Below are 15,867 nucleotides of genomic sequence, written 5' to 3' on the forward strand. Positions count from 1 at the left end.
GTTTCCTCTTTCAGACCAGAAAAACATCACAGCTGAGTCTGGACAGGACGTCACTCTGACATGTCGAGCTCCAAACAACAACATCATAGTTGTAAAGTGGAGCAGAGCTGACCTGGGAGATGAATATGTGCTTGTTTACCGGGATGGTCACTTTGTTCCAGACGACCAGCATCCATCTTTTAAGAACCGGGTGGATCTGCAGGACAGACAGATGAAGGATGGAGACGTGTCTTTGATTCTGAAGAACGTGACGATTAATGATGCTGGAACATACGAGTGTGGTGTCTTCATGGATGGAGCACACTCATTGGAGTTAAGCATCATCTACCTGGTTGTTCCTCCAGGTGAGTGAGTAGAGTTGAGTGTGTGTGTGATCAGAGGTGAAGCTGCTTCCTGGTTGTTGATGTTTGTTTCTAAAGATGTTGTTGATGAGACTTTGTAGAAAGCAGCTGGTCTGAGTGATGTGATCAGAGTGCAGTAGATAATGTCTGACAGCAGTTTGAAGAGGAAATGGATTCTGTTCTGTTCTTCACTCATCACCTACCTGACACCTCACACCTGTTTCTCGCCTGCAGGTCAGACAGGAGGATCTGTTGGACTGATCGTTGGTCTGATAGTTCTTGCTTTGCTTCTTGTTGTTGCTGCTGTTGTTGGATCTTTATTCTACAGAAACCATAAAATAAAAAAACAGAGTCAGGAAACAAACCAGCTTCCAGCTGAACTGTGAGTCTTCTGTTGCTGTTCCCAGGATTCAATGCAGACATAAAATATGATCTAGATCCTGAATCTGTGCCCTGTGCTGTTCAACATATCATGGCAACATCTGACCAATCACACAGATGATTGTAGCTGAGCGGCTAATTTAAAATAAAAAAAGATTTGAAGAGCTTAGACATAAAACAGAAAAGTACCACAGCCCCTGCAGACAAGGCAGCTGAATGAGATCAAAAACAGTATATAGTAGTTTTCATTTTAATATTAAAAGCACTCTGTGAATATGTGAAAGCTTTACATGTATTGAACAGTAAGAATGGAAAAGAGAAAGAGCTGCTACATCAATAAAGTTGAACGTTTTGAAGGCAGGAAGAAAAGAGAAAAATGCCAAGTGTTTGAGTTAACAAATGTATCATAAGTTTATCTTTAATGAATTAGAGAAACTGTTATCATCAAGCTGCAAGAATCAAATGTAGGCTTAGTCCACTTGCTGTTGCTGTAAAGCAACCAGTACAAACAGGCATCGGCATTTATATAAATGTTCATGAAACAACATATTGTTGTAAAGTTGTTTGCAGCCAAAAGAATACAGCTGCATCTAAGAATCTGTATTTATTACGGATGCTCACTGATGAAACGTGCACAGGTCAGAGGAATCCTCCAGGAATGCTGATGCTAGTTTCTGGAGACTTCAGTCAGTAGGCAGTGATTTCATGATCCAGATGTTTACAACTAACTGATCGTCTTCAGGTGAAAACAAACAGTTGAGGTGAGGAAAGACAAAAGTGAAATCAGTGAGTTTAAGAATTTTCATGATACTGATGCAATAAAGTGTGTTTGGGCAAAATTAAATAGATGAAACAAGCAATAAATAAATACAATAAACAATGATATAAAAGTGATAAAAAATTAAAAACATAAATAAATGCAATAAAGTAGTCAAATCTATGACGAGTGGATCCTAATTATGGAACAATACAATTCCCCACTTTGTGTTAAATGTCTCAAAATGACTTTGAACATACCAAGTATACAAAAAAAAACTGAAAAAAAAAATAAATTTAATTAAAACATAACAGGTATTGAAACTTTTTTAAAGGGTTTAAATAAAGTATTGAAAAGCCTTTGAGATTTGGGCTCCATGTGTTTTTTAGTCATGTATTTTGTGTGCATTGGCTGTGCGTGTGTGTGTGTGGATGTTGTCATGGATAATGGAGCTGTCAGAATAAGTGTATCCTGATTTAAAAATAAACACTTATCCAAACAGGGGTCGTGGGGGGGATTGGGGCTCAAGTTTTAATGTACTTCTTTAAATATTTCTTTAAGATATATAAATATGATTAATCTACGATTAATAATGTGCCCTCCTTATAATTTATTCCAATCCCGTAAATCAAGAAATAAAATGAAAATGATCACTGTTTCTGTTTCTGTGGTCTGTGTTTTTATTTTTTTTGCTTGGGTTCTTTGGGAGTGAATAAAGTTGGATGATGGTGTTCATGCAAGGTCTAAGAGTGAGAGATGTTTCAGCACTAAAGGTTTAAAGATGAATTATGTTTCCCCCTAACGACACATTTCTTGACATGAAAACATTCATGAAGGAAACTTTCTATCAGTTATTCACTGAACAGTCTTCTCTGTGCAATACATCATGATTAGACTCAGTAAAAGAGAATAAACTGACAGCACTGACTTTCTGTGACTTCACTATGTAACAATATGTAACTATGTAATAATAAAATCAGAATTAAACTCAAATTGAGCTCCTAATGAGCCTGTGACTGTGGTTAGAAACAAAAAGACTGCATGTTGTTTTAAGGCTGTTTATATAGATTTGTTCTTCTTCTGTGACTCTAAAGTACAAACTAAGCCTGATGCGTGAACACGCTGCTGACCTTTGATTCAGCTGGTTCAGATTGATGAGTGTGTAGCCGGATAGGCTACTCGCCTTTCCTTTTCTCTCTCTCCCTCGCTCTCTCCTGCGCTCGCTCTCGGCTGTGCAACTAGGTTGATCGGGAACCCACCTGCATATTGGTTGCAGGGTGAGCCTGTATATAAGGATTTGGGGGAAGATTTGGGGAAACCTGCAGTCAGCTGAGACTGAAGACGTCACTCGGATGAGTGACGAAACATTTCTCCCACAAAACGCTACGTCCAGATGAACAGAATCAACTTTTGGAGATTTACTTTCCTGGATGATTGAGATGCATCAAGATGCTAAATTTGTGATTGACATGACATTGACCAATCAGCTGACAGGAAGAAAAATGGGGTCAAAACTTGTAACTTGTAATTTGAGTGCAGAGTTTCACATATATTTTTTGGCTAAGTCCACACAAAAATCTTTTTTACACACACACAAATTCTTTTTACACATACAAATCCTGATTTACAAGTACAAAATATTTATGACCACAATTTGAGCCCATACAAGTGGGCCATCACTAATAGATGGCTATTTATTAGGATCTGAAATCTGTGAAATACTGGGAAGCTGCGTCAGCCAGTTTGTCAGAGCAGGATGGTTTCTGGGACCAGGCGAGCTATCTCACCACGAGCTCCGGTAAGGGATGCTACATGAATGTTAGCGCCATGAAGACATGTAGTTGACTGCTGTTAATATATGTCCTGTTTAAAAACAGCCAGTCGGAGTTGTGATATTTATGTTTAAAGTACTGTAACATCACTGATGTGTAAATATTCAATTTTAAGTGCTAAGCAATATATTAAAATGTGCTCGGGCCAATAGTTAACCGCTAGTATTAAGCTACTGCTTAGCGATTTCTGTGTGTTCTAACATTACTGTGATTCAGTTGAGTTAATTAGCTTTCCAAAACATTGGAGGAGCAGTAATATTGTCATGTAAATGCACCATTTTTAGTTTTGTTGACTTAGAAGTTAATTCATTTGATGAAGATGCAAAAAGTTCATATAATGTGAGGGATCTCATTACTCTGTTGAACGTATTAATGTTTAAAGAAGTTGATATATTTTTCTGAGAAATAATTCAAGTTGAAATATCTTAAAAAGAAGAACAGTTAAAAGCGAGCTGTTGAAAGGATAAATATGGGAGAGTGGATCTTACAAGTTGATTTATTCTTAAAAGGGTAAATATAAGGGTTAGGTAATAAGGTATATTTTCTGTTGCACTAAGACCTTGTGTGATGTAACTTAAGTTATTTCATGATGGTTGAGACATCGTATAACTAAAATAATTTGTTATACTTGAGCAATACTTGACTGAAAGATGAGTGATGGAAAAAACATAGATAAAATAGTCATGTATTGGGGCGACTGTGGCTCAGGGGGTTGGGAAGCGTATCTGTAACCGGAAGGTCGCCGGTTCGATCCCCGGGCTCTCTGTCCTGGTCGTTGTGTCCTTGGGCAAGACACTTTACCCTACCGCCTACTGGTGTTGGCCAGAGGGGCTGATGGCACCATATGGCAGCCTCGCTTCTGTCAGTCTGCCCCAGGGCAGCTGTGGCTACAACTGTAGCTGCCTCCACCAGTGTGTGAGAGTGAATGAATAGTGGTATTGTAAAGCGCTTTGGGTGCCTTGAAAAGCGCTATATAAATCCAATCCATTATTATTATTATTATTATGTATGCACTCTGAACTGTGTGCATAGATTGGTTTTTGACCAGGACTGGATCATTCAAGATCTGAACCCTGTGGGTTCAGTGGCGAGCCAATCCCAAGAGAGTGACTGTCGACGGACCAGAGTGCGGTGTGGCCAGCCGTGGGATCCACCTTCAGCGAACCTCAGGACTATTACTACCTTCCTTGATACAGATAAGACTAACACTTTAAAAATCTACCCGGGTAGTGTTAGAACCAATGGACAGAAACACACACACACACACACACACAAGGAACTCTAATTTCTCTTTCCAAAGAGAAGTGGAGCAACAGGAGCAGAAGCTCTTTAATTGAAACTCTTTGGAGAATTTCCTTAAAGAGGATGTTTGGTTTTGATTTTATTTTTGGACCCTTTAATGTGTGTTTGTGCACTGTAGGAAGCAGACTTTAGACAGGCAGGGTTTGTAAACTTTACAACTTTCAATACAGTTTCTATTCAAATCACATCTTATCTATCACTGAGTGGTTCCTTCTCTGCTGATCCTTTCAAGGCTCCATAGTCTTACCTAGAACTTTCTGATTCTGGTCCAAAGTTGTCGAGACAATAATTTAATGTGTATCTCATATTATTTAATTGTAATACCTGTTACAAAAGTGGTGTCAGATAAAGGATGGATATCCTGGATAGACTTCACTTGTGTTGTAGCAGTGGGCCCAGGAGAACAAGAGAAGGATGAAGACTACAAAGATGGAGGGAAGCAAGACAGAGGGAAGAAGGACGGATCGTTGGTCTGTCAGTTTTTGTGCTTCTTGTCCTGCTTTTGTTTGTTTCTTAAAATGAAAACTTTGTGTTACCACGGTGTCTGTAAATCCACAGATAAGAATAAAATATAATATATATAAAACTCTACTTTTGACCTGTTGTATTATTTTTTCTTCTCTCACGATCATAATGACGTAATTAAACTTCACTCTTTTTATTTCAATAATCATGTTCTGCAAATATTGTGTTGACTGTATCAGTGCAGTAAGCTGAAGCTGAGGTTCTTCATCATGTTTTTATTAAAGATTTACGTGTTTGTGAGCAGATTTTATTGTTTTAAACGATTTTACACTATTTTTATTACACTGACTGAACAACACTGTCTTTACCAAACAGCCGGTCTGCTACAAGCTGACAGTATCACACACTGTCCAGGTCTGTTGTCCTCAGATCAAAGTTTGCTTGATAGCTAAGTTTAGATTTGATGACTCATTTTACACGTCGTAGCCTTTAAACGTTGATGAGTTCCTGAGTGAGTGAATGAAATGTAGGATAATAGAAAAAGAGCATTTAGTTCTATTCAGACATTTGAAGAAATTGAGACATTTATAAGCTGTCATTACATTATAAAGTAACAGGAAGGTGATAATTTACCAAGAAAAATTTACTAGAAAACCAGCAACAAAAAGCTGCAAGAGCGCAGACAATACTGGGATAAAACACGCCTTCAGATCTGTATGTGTCCATCTCATCTCCAAACTCTCCTCTTCCCACAGATAAGAACAGAAACAAAATTAGCTCAAGCACGTTATTTTGATAAATACATTTTGATTCATGAAGTTAATTCATTATACTTTGACATGATTTTTTTTGTGATTATTATTTTTTCAATTATGCGTTTGCTTCTGTCCTGCTAAATTCTAAAAGTTCCTGTAATTAAAGTCTAATTGTGGACGTTACATTCTTATTCCTTTGTGAAGTAGTAAACTATTGTAAACACGTTACTTGTAAGTAACTTCACAGAATTGTTATATTGTACTTTTTACAGATGTTCCTGTAAAACAGTCTAAATGTAACACGTACAGCAGCACTGATGTTATCAGTTTGAAAAGCTTCCTCCATTAAAGGCTAAAGAAGAATAACATGATGCTAGAACATCACATTTTATAACGTGACAGTAAAAATAACTCAGATTGCCTTTGATGTTTTCTTCCACAATCAGAGCTCTGAGCTCCCTTCATTCAGAGGAGCTGCTGTCAGAGGGAAGTGCAGAATCCTTCAAAGTAAAAGCCTTTCTGGTTTGGATAGCTCTGCACTGCTGAGCATAAGTGGGCTGAGCCTGGGTCCAGCTACATGAGTGGTGTCTTGTTTTGGTGAAGCTTTTGAATTGTTTGGCCTTTGAGGCCCGTGTGGAGCTCATAGAGTAGGCTGACACTAAGCGAGACCCACAGTGGGGCCCGCAGTGGGCGTAACACAGTATACAGATCATACATAAAGCACCTCTCTGTCTGTCACATCAGTGTCTATTTATAGCTTTCCACTGAAGAGGAAGAAGTGTTTTCTGTTTGAACCATGTGCCGAAACAACGCCTCCACATTATGTGGAAAACTGAGGGAACCCGCTGAGCAGCTCCTCCACACTTCACCTCAGTGATGCTTTTATTTTATAACACAAAGATTTAATCATTTATACGTTTGTGGTTTCCTGTTTGTTGCACTGAGAGAGCAGAGGTGTTCAAGCTTGTTCCACATGAAGCTGCTCAGCAGTTTGTTTGCATCAGCTGATTCAACAGATCAGTAAACTTGTGCTGAAAATAACTTTACTTCACAAACAAATGAAAAAAGGATCATCGGGAAGCTCTTGTGTGCTGTGATGCTTGTTGATTAACTGAGCATTAATAAGAAAAGTGACACTCAGCTCCACATCGCTGCTCTGCTTGAACTTCATCTCACCTGGGAACAAGTGACGTGAACAGAACAGCGCTCCGAGCGCGCTCAGAAGCTCCTTTGTCCTCACTGCATTTCTACCTCCAGCTACACCTGAAAAGTGCCGTTTAGTTTGTGCACTGAGGCCTGTGGATGAGTGATGTCGATTCAGGACCACAATCAGATGTCAGACCTCAGGTTTGAGGGTTTATCATGTGTATGTTTTTGCTCTACTGAACCTGAGGAAATGTACATGTTAGTGGTTAAAGGAGCGAGCGGTTCTCACACTCCTGTTAAAGAAAAGAAAATCCCCCACCCGCAGCTCACTTCCTCTCAGCTGAACTGCTCACACCTAAAGGAAAAAATGCAGCTTGTGTTTTTCTTCCCACCAGCTGGAGACTTAATTTACATAAGAAAACATGTTTTAGGTTCAATACTTAAAAAAAACAAACAAAAAAAAAAAAACAAGACAAATAAAAGTTTACGAATCTTTCAGATTAAAAATAGAAATTTCAGGTTCTTCGCTTAAACGCACAAAAAAAAAAAACCATCATTATTTTCCTGTCAGTGAACGCACCATGCACGTATCATCTGTGGCTGTTTTCTCTTCATATTAACCTTTTTTTAAGTTTTATCTCTTCTTTGTTACTTTATGCTGCAAAACTAAAGAAGCTGGCAAGAAGGTAAAAGGTGAGAAAACCACAGAGTCAATCACAGGAAGGAGGAGGGTTTAAAAGACGTGAGCATGAGCGGACCAGAGTGTTGGTAACATTTCCGAGACACAGGATGGAGGAAACAACGCTGCTGTGTCTCCTCTGTAAGTACAATATGTTTTTATGGATGCTGAGATTTAACAATAACCTCAGAAACTCAGTGTTCAGCAAGTTTGCGGGTTTATAACATGTCAGAGTGTAAAGCTGGTCTGCAGGTTTTGCAATAAATGTTCTAAAACAGTCGTCGTGTTCAGAGTTTTTAGGATTTTTGAGAGAAGATATGAATCCCTTTCTCCTGCCCTAATCTAAGGTTGAGTTCAGAGTAAATGATATCACTGGTAACCGATGTTTGCAGTATTAAACAATCACACCTTATCCTTCAGGCTGATCCACACCTATCTACAGTTTTAAGATCTCTTTCCTTTTGGTATTCGCAAGTTTCTGAACATTTGCCTAAAAGATAATCGAAGCCGACTTTAGTCACAAACCAGTTTAAAGAGTTTAAACTTTGGCAGTAAGAAGGAGAGGGACAGTTATGAACTGGAGCAAACCAGACAGCCCCACACTGAGAGAAGTGAAGTGGAAAATGTTGGTGTCACTGTCGTCTTCATGAGTGCGAAACCTCAGACTAACCTGCTGCTTTCTTTTAGTTCTGACTGCAGTGCTGATCTGCACGACACACCAAGGTCAGTGAGCTTCTGTTACCAGTGTCTGAAAGTCAGAAATAAGCAAAATGATCTCATGTTTTGTGCATTTATTGCTGCTGATGTACTGACGGTCAGGCTGTGGTGCAGCTCTAAGACACCACATCCTCTCTGCAGCTGTCATGCAAAGACTTTCCAGCTTTAACCGCTGCCTGAGCAAGAAGGAAGAAAGAAAAGACCCAAAGCTTAAAATCTGTATGTTTGCTGCTCTAGAAATGTTTGTGGGTCTTATAGACAAAACTGATAAACTATCCCACAAGTACAAAATAACTTAACGTGGAAACAAGTTACAAAGATGTTGATTCTGAAAGATGTTTAAACAACATTAAAACTGAAACTTTATTTCTTTGGAAAAATATTTTCATCTAAATTTCATGGAAAAAAATCAACACTTCTGCAAATTCATGAACAAAGTCAAACCCACGCTCCCTCGTGTGAGGCACCAGTGCTAACCCCATGATGATGCCCACACACGTGGAAACAACAACGTTCAAGTCTTCAACTCACATCTCAAATGCACAGTGACAGAAACATCATTTACATGCAGATACATACGCTGCTGTGCAGCAACACCAGTCTGTGTATCTTGGGTGGATGTTGTTACAGGTGCTGGGTCATTTGTCCAAATCTTTGATGTATTTCATGTGATCTAACTGTTAGAGAGAACAGTGGCTCCTTCTTTTAATAGCCTCTCAGAACTTTAGCACAAAAACAGCCAGAGTTTGTTACAGTAAAGCTCCTTCAAGCCTGCTCATCTCTGCTACCTGATGAAAAGCAGTTCAGGAGGTCGACTCAAATACCAAGCAGAGCAGAAGGGCAGTTAAGAGTAAAGCAGGGTGATGGGACTTTTCTGGAGGTTGTGGAGGCGGGGCACGTCAGATAGATGAGAAACGTGTCAAAGAAGAACGAGGCGAGGACCCTCCAGTGGTTTGACAGTCAGCTGGTGACAAAGGCAGTGAAGACCCTGTGGAAGCCTGGCAGGAACATGGTAGCAGTCCAGTCCTACTCTTGGATATAACAACAGACAACACAGGACCATCCAGCACACCGGCTGCTCAGGTTCGACCCACTCAGGACACTCAGTGTTTGAGGTTGGCCAGCTCAGGACATTTAGGCAGCTTTGGACGCTCAGGCTCAAATAACAGTGGCTCAGTGTCTGGAGTGTTCCCAGGCAGAGCGGCAGACAGATGCTTGTGAGAGCTTCTTCTTTAAAGAGGGCGCAGGTGGAACGAAGGCAGTTGGCTCATAGCTTCACCGGTGAGGACCTGATATGAAGCAAACTGGAGTGCTGAACAACTGGACCCTGTAAGGTCCTCACAGTAAGACTTCCTCACAGACTGGTGGAAATGAGGCTAGAAAGCTGGGCAGCCTGGATGACACTGGAAGGCTAGACGTGGTTCTGGATGTTGCCCCCGGTCAGTTGAGTCCAATAAGAGGGAAACCAGTTTATGATGAAAATCTCAGGTCAAGGATGTTTCTTTTTCTTTGTAGAAGAGCAGGTTGCGAAGCAGGGCTAAAATCAGAGTCTTCCTCCTCTTATATTTGTTCTTCTATTTGAGTTATGGACGAGTACACACTTGAAATATTTGGCAGCTGTAGCAGTCGCGGAAAATTCCCTCTGTGGCAGAAAATCCTCACAGATGCAGTCTTGATACCAATAGATGGATAAAAACTGGAGGAAATCCTCAGAGGCCTTGAAAACTCCTAAATGGAAGTAACTTCTTCTGCTGGGTCTATTCTGTTGGTCTGAGACTGGCTTCCTTCATTGGCTTCCTGTTAAATCCAGGAGTTGAATTCGAAATCCTGCTCCTCACATACAAGGTCTTAAATAATCAGGCCCCATCTTATCTTAATGACCTTGTAGTACCATATCACCCTATTAGAGCACTTCGCTCTCGCTCTGCAGGCCTACTTGTTGTTCCTAGAGTATTTAAAAGTAGAATGGGAGGCAGAGCCTTCAGTTTTCAGGCCCCTCTTCTGTGGAACCAGCTTCCAGTTTGGATTCAGGAGACAGAAACTCTTTTCTTTTTTGCTAAAGCCAATAGTTAGGGCTGGATCATCCCTTGGATACAACAGTCTCAGGCTTCTAGGGAACATCCAATGATGAAGTGAGATTTTTCACTTCCCTTGTGTTTCCACTACAGTCATCATAGTTTCCACATAATCGCAGAGAGCACAGATGTCATGGTAAATTTTAGCTTTTAATGATTTCTTTGAAATGTTCTTTTTGAAGGATTAATTACAGTACCGAATATCTATCTATCTAAAAAACAAGAACAGTGAGCGCAAGTTTGAATTTATTTTGGATTTCCTTTAATCCAGAGTGAACTGTACACAGTGCCTTGAAAAACTTTGATTTTGTTGGTCTTGAACTTTTACACTTTTGTTATCTTACAATCAAAAACATAATTTTTATTGTGATTTTCTGTGACAGACCAACACAGAGTAGCACACAATTGTGAAGTGGTACAAAAAAGAAAAAGAAGATGCATGGTTTTCAAAATTTTAAGCAAATCAAATCTGGTTTGCCGTGTTTTGGATTCTGCATCAATACTTTGTAGGGCCACCTTCCTCTACACGTCTTTGAGGTATGTCTCTACCAGCTTTGCACATCCAGAGACTGAAATCTTTGCTCATTCTTCGTTGCAAAACAGCTCAAGCTCAGGCAGATTCGATGGGGAGCATCTGTGAACAGCAGTTTTCAAGTCTCGCCACCGATGGGATTTAGATCTGGACTTTGGCCATTTTAACACATGAATATTCTTTGGTCTAAACCATTCCATTGTATCTTTCGCTGTATGTTTCCAGTCATTGTCTTGTTCAAAGGCAAATCTCCTTCCCAGTCTCAAGTCCTTGGTAGCCTCCTACAGCTGTGAAAACTATAATTTTAATCTCAGCCAAACTGATTTACTCAGGAACAAATAAAACACTGAAAAAAGTCAAACAATAACATTTTTCAATTATCCAAGTGACTTTTATATCATGTTCAACCTTAGTAGCGAAAGACCGCGGGGGTCTGAAAATGATTTGCTGGGAATTCGGTGTTCTCGCCGTCTCTAGCAAGCCTTGAACCCCCAGCTAGCTATCAAGCTGGTGGGTATCAGACGTAACCAAAAACATTGGAGCACTTATGCAAAAATGATTACTTGCTGCTAGCAGGTTGTTAATGCCGTCCTTCAAGTCTAAAACCAGCATGTTAATACGTGGAGATCCTGAAAGCTGCTCCAAATATGATCAATTATATTTTAAATATTTGTTCAATTCAAATCAGTTCAAATTCTTTTTTTCTTTCTTAAAGAAATCTTGTACATCATGTATATTTTTTATGCCATGTGTCATTCCATTGCAAATAATAATCACAAATGAATTAAGAGGAGATGGCTGCAAAAACTCAGGAGCTGTGATTTCATCACACACTGCGTTCTAGACACCGTATAAACTTATGAAGTCCGGCGAAAACACAAGTACACACGGGCGTACATGAGTATTTGGCCTAACAGTCTGCAGTCTATGAACTAACCTCAGCTAACGCCGGCTAACAATGTTAGCTTGTTCGCGAGTATCCTTCACTAATAGTAATAACAACCGCAAAGCAATAGTACGTTGATCAGCCCATTTCCAATGAAGAAATGCCTTCCTGCCCGTGCACTGCTGGCTCTGGGTCCATTGTGTAACTGACGCCACCAACAATAACAGGACGCTTACATTAGAGCCTTACTGTGTGTTTTGTTTCCAGCGATCAGAATCAGAGAAACTGTATTCATCCCATATGGAAATTGAGTATAGAAATGTTTTAAAAAGAGGACACGTGTTTTTCTCTAACCCGCTCTCAGCCATGCTATATATGACATATGCCCAGCTAAACCTGCGCCCGACTGCTTTCAATCCACAAAATTGGAGAAGGCATAGAGAGGGGACAGCCAAACATATGGAACCGGAAATGACCACCGTGTATTCTATTTATTTCAACAAAGTAACTGTATTCTGATTACCACCGATTAAAAAAGGTAATTCTAATGGAATACAGTTACATTTTGTATTTTAAATACGTAACACGGGTACATGCATTCTGTTACTCCCCAACACTGCCTTTGTTTGTCTGTCAACAATAGCTTTCTTCTTGCCACTGTTCCATACAGGCCAGATATGTGGAATACACACTCACAGTTGTCCTGTGGACAGACTCTCCCGCCTGAGCTGTGGATTTCTGCAGCTCCTCCAAATGGACAGTGGGCCTGTTATAAGCTTCTCTGATAAGTGCTCTCTTTCCTCGGTCTGTCAGTTTAGGTGGATGATCATGTCTTGGAGTGCTTTTTGTTTTGTTTTTTATATATAACCTAACCTTACTATAACTTTATCTACATCTTTATCCCTGACCTGTCTGGTGAGTGCCTCAGTCCTCATGATTTGTTCATTAATGTTCTCTAACAAACCACTGAGGCCGTCACAGAGCAGATGTGTTTATAATGAGACTAAATCACACACAGGTGAGCTCTATGATCTAGTTAGGTGACTTCTGAAGGCAACTGACTGCACTGGATTTTATTTGGAGGTATCAGAGTACAGGAGGCTGAATACAAATGCACGCCACACTCTTCAGACTTTTTAAAACCATGTATCATTGTCATACAAGTTCACAATTATGTGCTACTTTGTGTTGGTCTGTCACAGAAGATCTCAATGAAATATTTAAGTTTGTGGTTATAAAGTGATAAAATGTGTAAAGAGGTATGAATCCTTTTTCAAGACATTGTATTTACACTCACTGGAATCTTTTGATAGTCGGTCCCACTGCATCATTTTTAGATCCTGGACCTCAGTACTACAGTAAGTGTGTTTGTGTCAGCCGTGTACGTCCACTTGTTGTTTCACAAATGTCTGTATCCTGACCTCTTCTGGTTGTTTGGTAGTATTGCATTTTCTTTCTGACACCATGTCTGACTTTAGTGTTTCTGGAAAGTAATTGTAATTAGATGTGCTCAGCATGAGAGGTTCAGTTATGAGCAGCGCATACCTGTTACTGTAGGAAGAATTATTCTTCAAATAATCAGCAGAAACATAAAATCAGTTTAATTAAACTGCAGTTTATTTACATGTCCATCAGCTTCAGAGACCAGTGAGGATCTTTAATTCAATTTAATAAAAATCACTGAGATGGAAGAAATAAGAATTTCCACTTTTACTTTTCATGAAGTCAAAGACTTGATTTTAAAAAAGTGAATACAATTCTACATTAGCTTAGAGTTAAAGCGTATAAGTTGGTAAAATACAATTTATATATAAATAAGAAAACTGTAACTCACAGGTGTCGAACTCCAGGCCTCGAGGGCCGGTGTCCTGCAGGTTTCAGATGTATCCTTGAACCAACACAGCTGATTTAAATGGCTAAATTACCTCCTCAACATGTCTTGAAGTTCTCCAGGAGCCTGGTGATAAACTAATCATGTCATTCAGGTGTGTTGGCCAAGGGTGAGATCTAAAACCTGCAGGACAGCGGCTCTAGAGGCCTGCAGTTTGACACCCCTGCTGTAGATTATTGGAATAAATGACAGTAAAATACATTTTTGACAGTACGACAGACAGACTCAAAGTGTAAAAGTGTGAGGTTCAGTGAGTAATGTCTGACTACTTTTCCTCACAGCTCGCCTGACTGTGAGTCCCAGCAGCTCTCAGCTGTTTGAAGGAGAGTTTGTCTCTCTGAGCTGTGAGGAGGACGACAGCTCTGCTGGATGGACTCTGAGGAGAAACACAAGCAAACGACAGAGGACTCGGTGTGGAGATGGGTGGGGAAAACCAGCTGGTTCGACTAATTCTTCGTGTAACATCAGCTACATCTTCACATTGGACAGTGGAGTTTACTGGTGTGAGTCCAGAGAGGGTCCCATCAGTAACATGGTTAACCTGACAGTCACTGGTAAGCTGAGTGTGTGGAGTTAGTGTTGATGAAGCTGTGTGTAAATGGATGAAATGCTGTAGTTTGTCTCTGTGTTGAGGTGGATCAGTGATCCTGCAGAGTCCTGTCCTCCCTGTGATGGAGGGAGATGACGTCACTCTGCTCTGTAAAACAAACACCACCGGCTCCAACCTCCCAGCTGCTTTCTATAAAGATGGTGTCTTTATTGGGAACCAGTCTACAGGTCGCATGACCATCCAGCATGTTTCCAGGTCTGATGAAGGCCTCTACAAGTGTGACATCAGCGGTCATGGAGAGTCTCCACCCAGCTGGATCACTGTCAAACGTGAGGAGCTTCACTCTGATTTCAGCTCTTTTTTTCATCAACACCTTCACCTAAACAGGTGTGATTCTCTCTGCAGGTAAACCTAAGACTGCAAACTCGCCCACTTCAGGAGCTCCACACCCAAACTCGAGTCATCTTTGCACTGATGCGCTACCTGCTGGTGTTCTGTCCGTACTTCATCTCCACTCTTCTTATGGTGTCTTTATATCGACAGAGAGCCACAGGTAACACTCTAACCTGTCAGTCAACAATCAATGAACTGTGGGTGATTGAATTAATTTGTTAATATTTCATGTTAGAATAATACAATAACAATCATAATAACAAGAATCTGGATTTCCTTTCTGACCTCGTGTCTTGCAGGAGCTCACCTGAACTGAGGATGATGATGATGCTAACAAAGAGCATCACTTGTGAATTTCACCAACAACTCAAGAACTCGTTCACAAACAGTGAAAGCACACAGATGTGTGTTTAAGCTGAGCGTGTGAACACACAAATGCTCAGTGCCAGAGCACGCATCCACACAAATGATGAAGGCTCAGCTGTCCGACATACACCGATCAGGCATAACATCATGGGTGAAGGTAAAGGTGAAGTGAATAACACTGATTACCGCTTCATCATGGCACCTGTTAGTGTGAGGGCTACATCAGGAGTAGGTGAATAGTTAGTCTTTAAGTTGAGGTAAAGGAAAAATTCAAGTGTAGGGATTTAAACGAGTTTGAAAAGGGCTGAACTGTGAGGCTAGATGACTGAGTGAGGACATCTGAAAAACTGCAGGACTCGTAGGGTGTTCCTGGTGTGCTGTGGTCAGTCTTTATCAAAAGTGATCAAAGGAAACAACAGAAAGAACCAAAGACAGGGTCATGGGTGGCCAAGGCTCATTGATACACGTAGGAAGTGAAGGCTGGCTCTGTGGTCCAAACCTTAGCTGCTGTAGCTCAGATTGCTGACATAAAGTCCTGGTTCTGATAGAAAGTAAACAGAAGATGGTATTGAGTATTGGTCTGCTGGTAAACAGTATTCCCTGATGGCTGTGACTGCCATCGGCAGGATAATGCGTCTTGCCATGAAGCACAGATGGTTCAGGAACTGTTTGAGGAGCACAACAACAAGTCTGAGGTGGTCTCCAAATTCCCCAGATCTCAACTCACACAATCATCTGTGGGACGTGCTGGACAAACATGTCTGACGTCCCACCTCCCAGCTGAGAGGACTTATGGGAT

At 40.5% G+C, this 15,867-nt stretch overlaps 1 protein-coding gene across 1 annotated transcript; it reads left to right on the plus strand.

Moving 5' to 3' along the window:
* Nucleotides 1–7,768: 7,768 nt before the first annotated feature.
* On the plus strand, nucleotides 7,769–15,018 carry LOC308409550 (Fc receptor-like protein 2; the record flags this gene model as incomplete). The annotated part of the gene is given in 7 exon segments (XM_080902376.1): nucleotides 7,769–7,799; nucleotides 8,346–8,381; nucleotides 14,041–14,313; nucleotides 14,393–14,638; nucleotides 14,715–14,772; nucleotides 14,774–14,862; nucleotides 15,002–15,018. Coding segments are annotated over 7 exon segments (750 nt in total).
* Between the last annotated feature and the right edge of the window lie 849 nt (nucleotides 15,019–15,867).

The sequence above is a fragment of the Rhamphochromis sp. 'chilingali' genome (genome assembly GCF_963969265.1).
Source record: "Rhamphochromis sp. 'chilingali' genome assembly, chromosome: 1".
Taxonomy (NCBI): Eukaryota; Metazoa; Chordata; class Actinopteri; order Cichliformes; family Cichlidae; genus Rhamphochromis; species Rhamphochromis sp. 'chilingali'.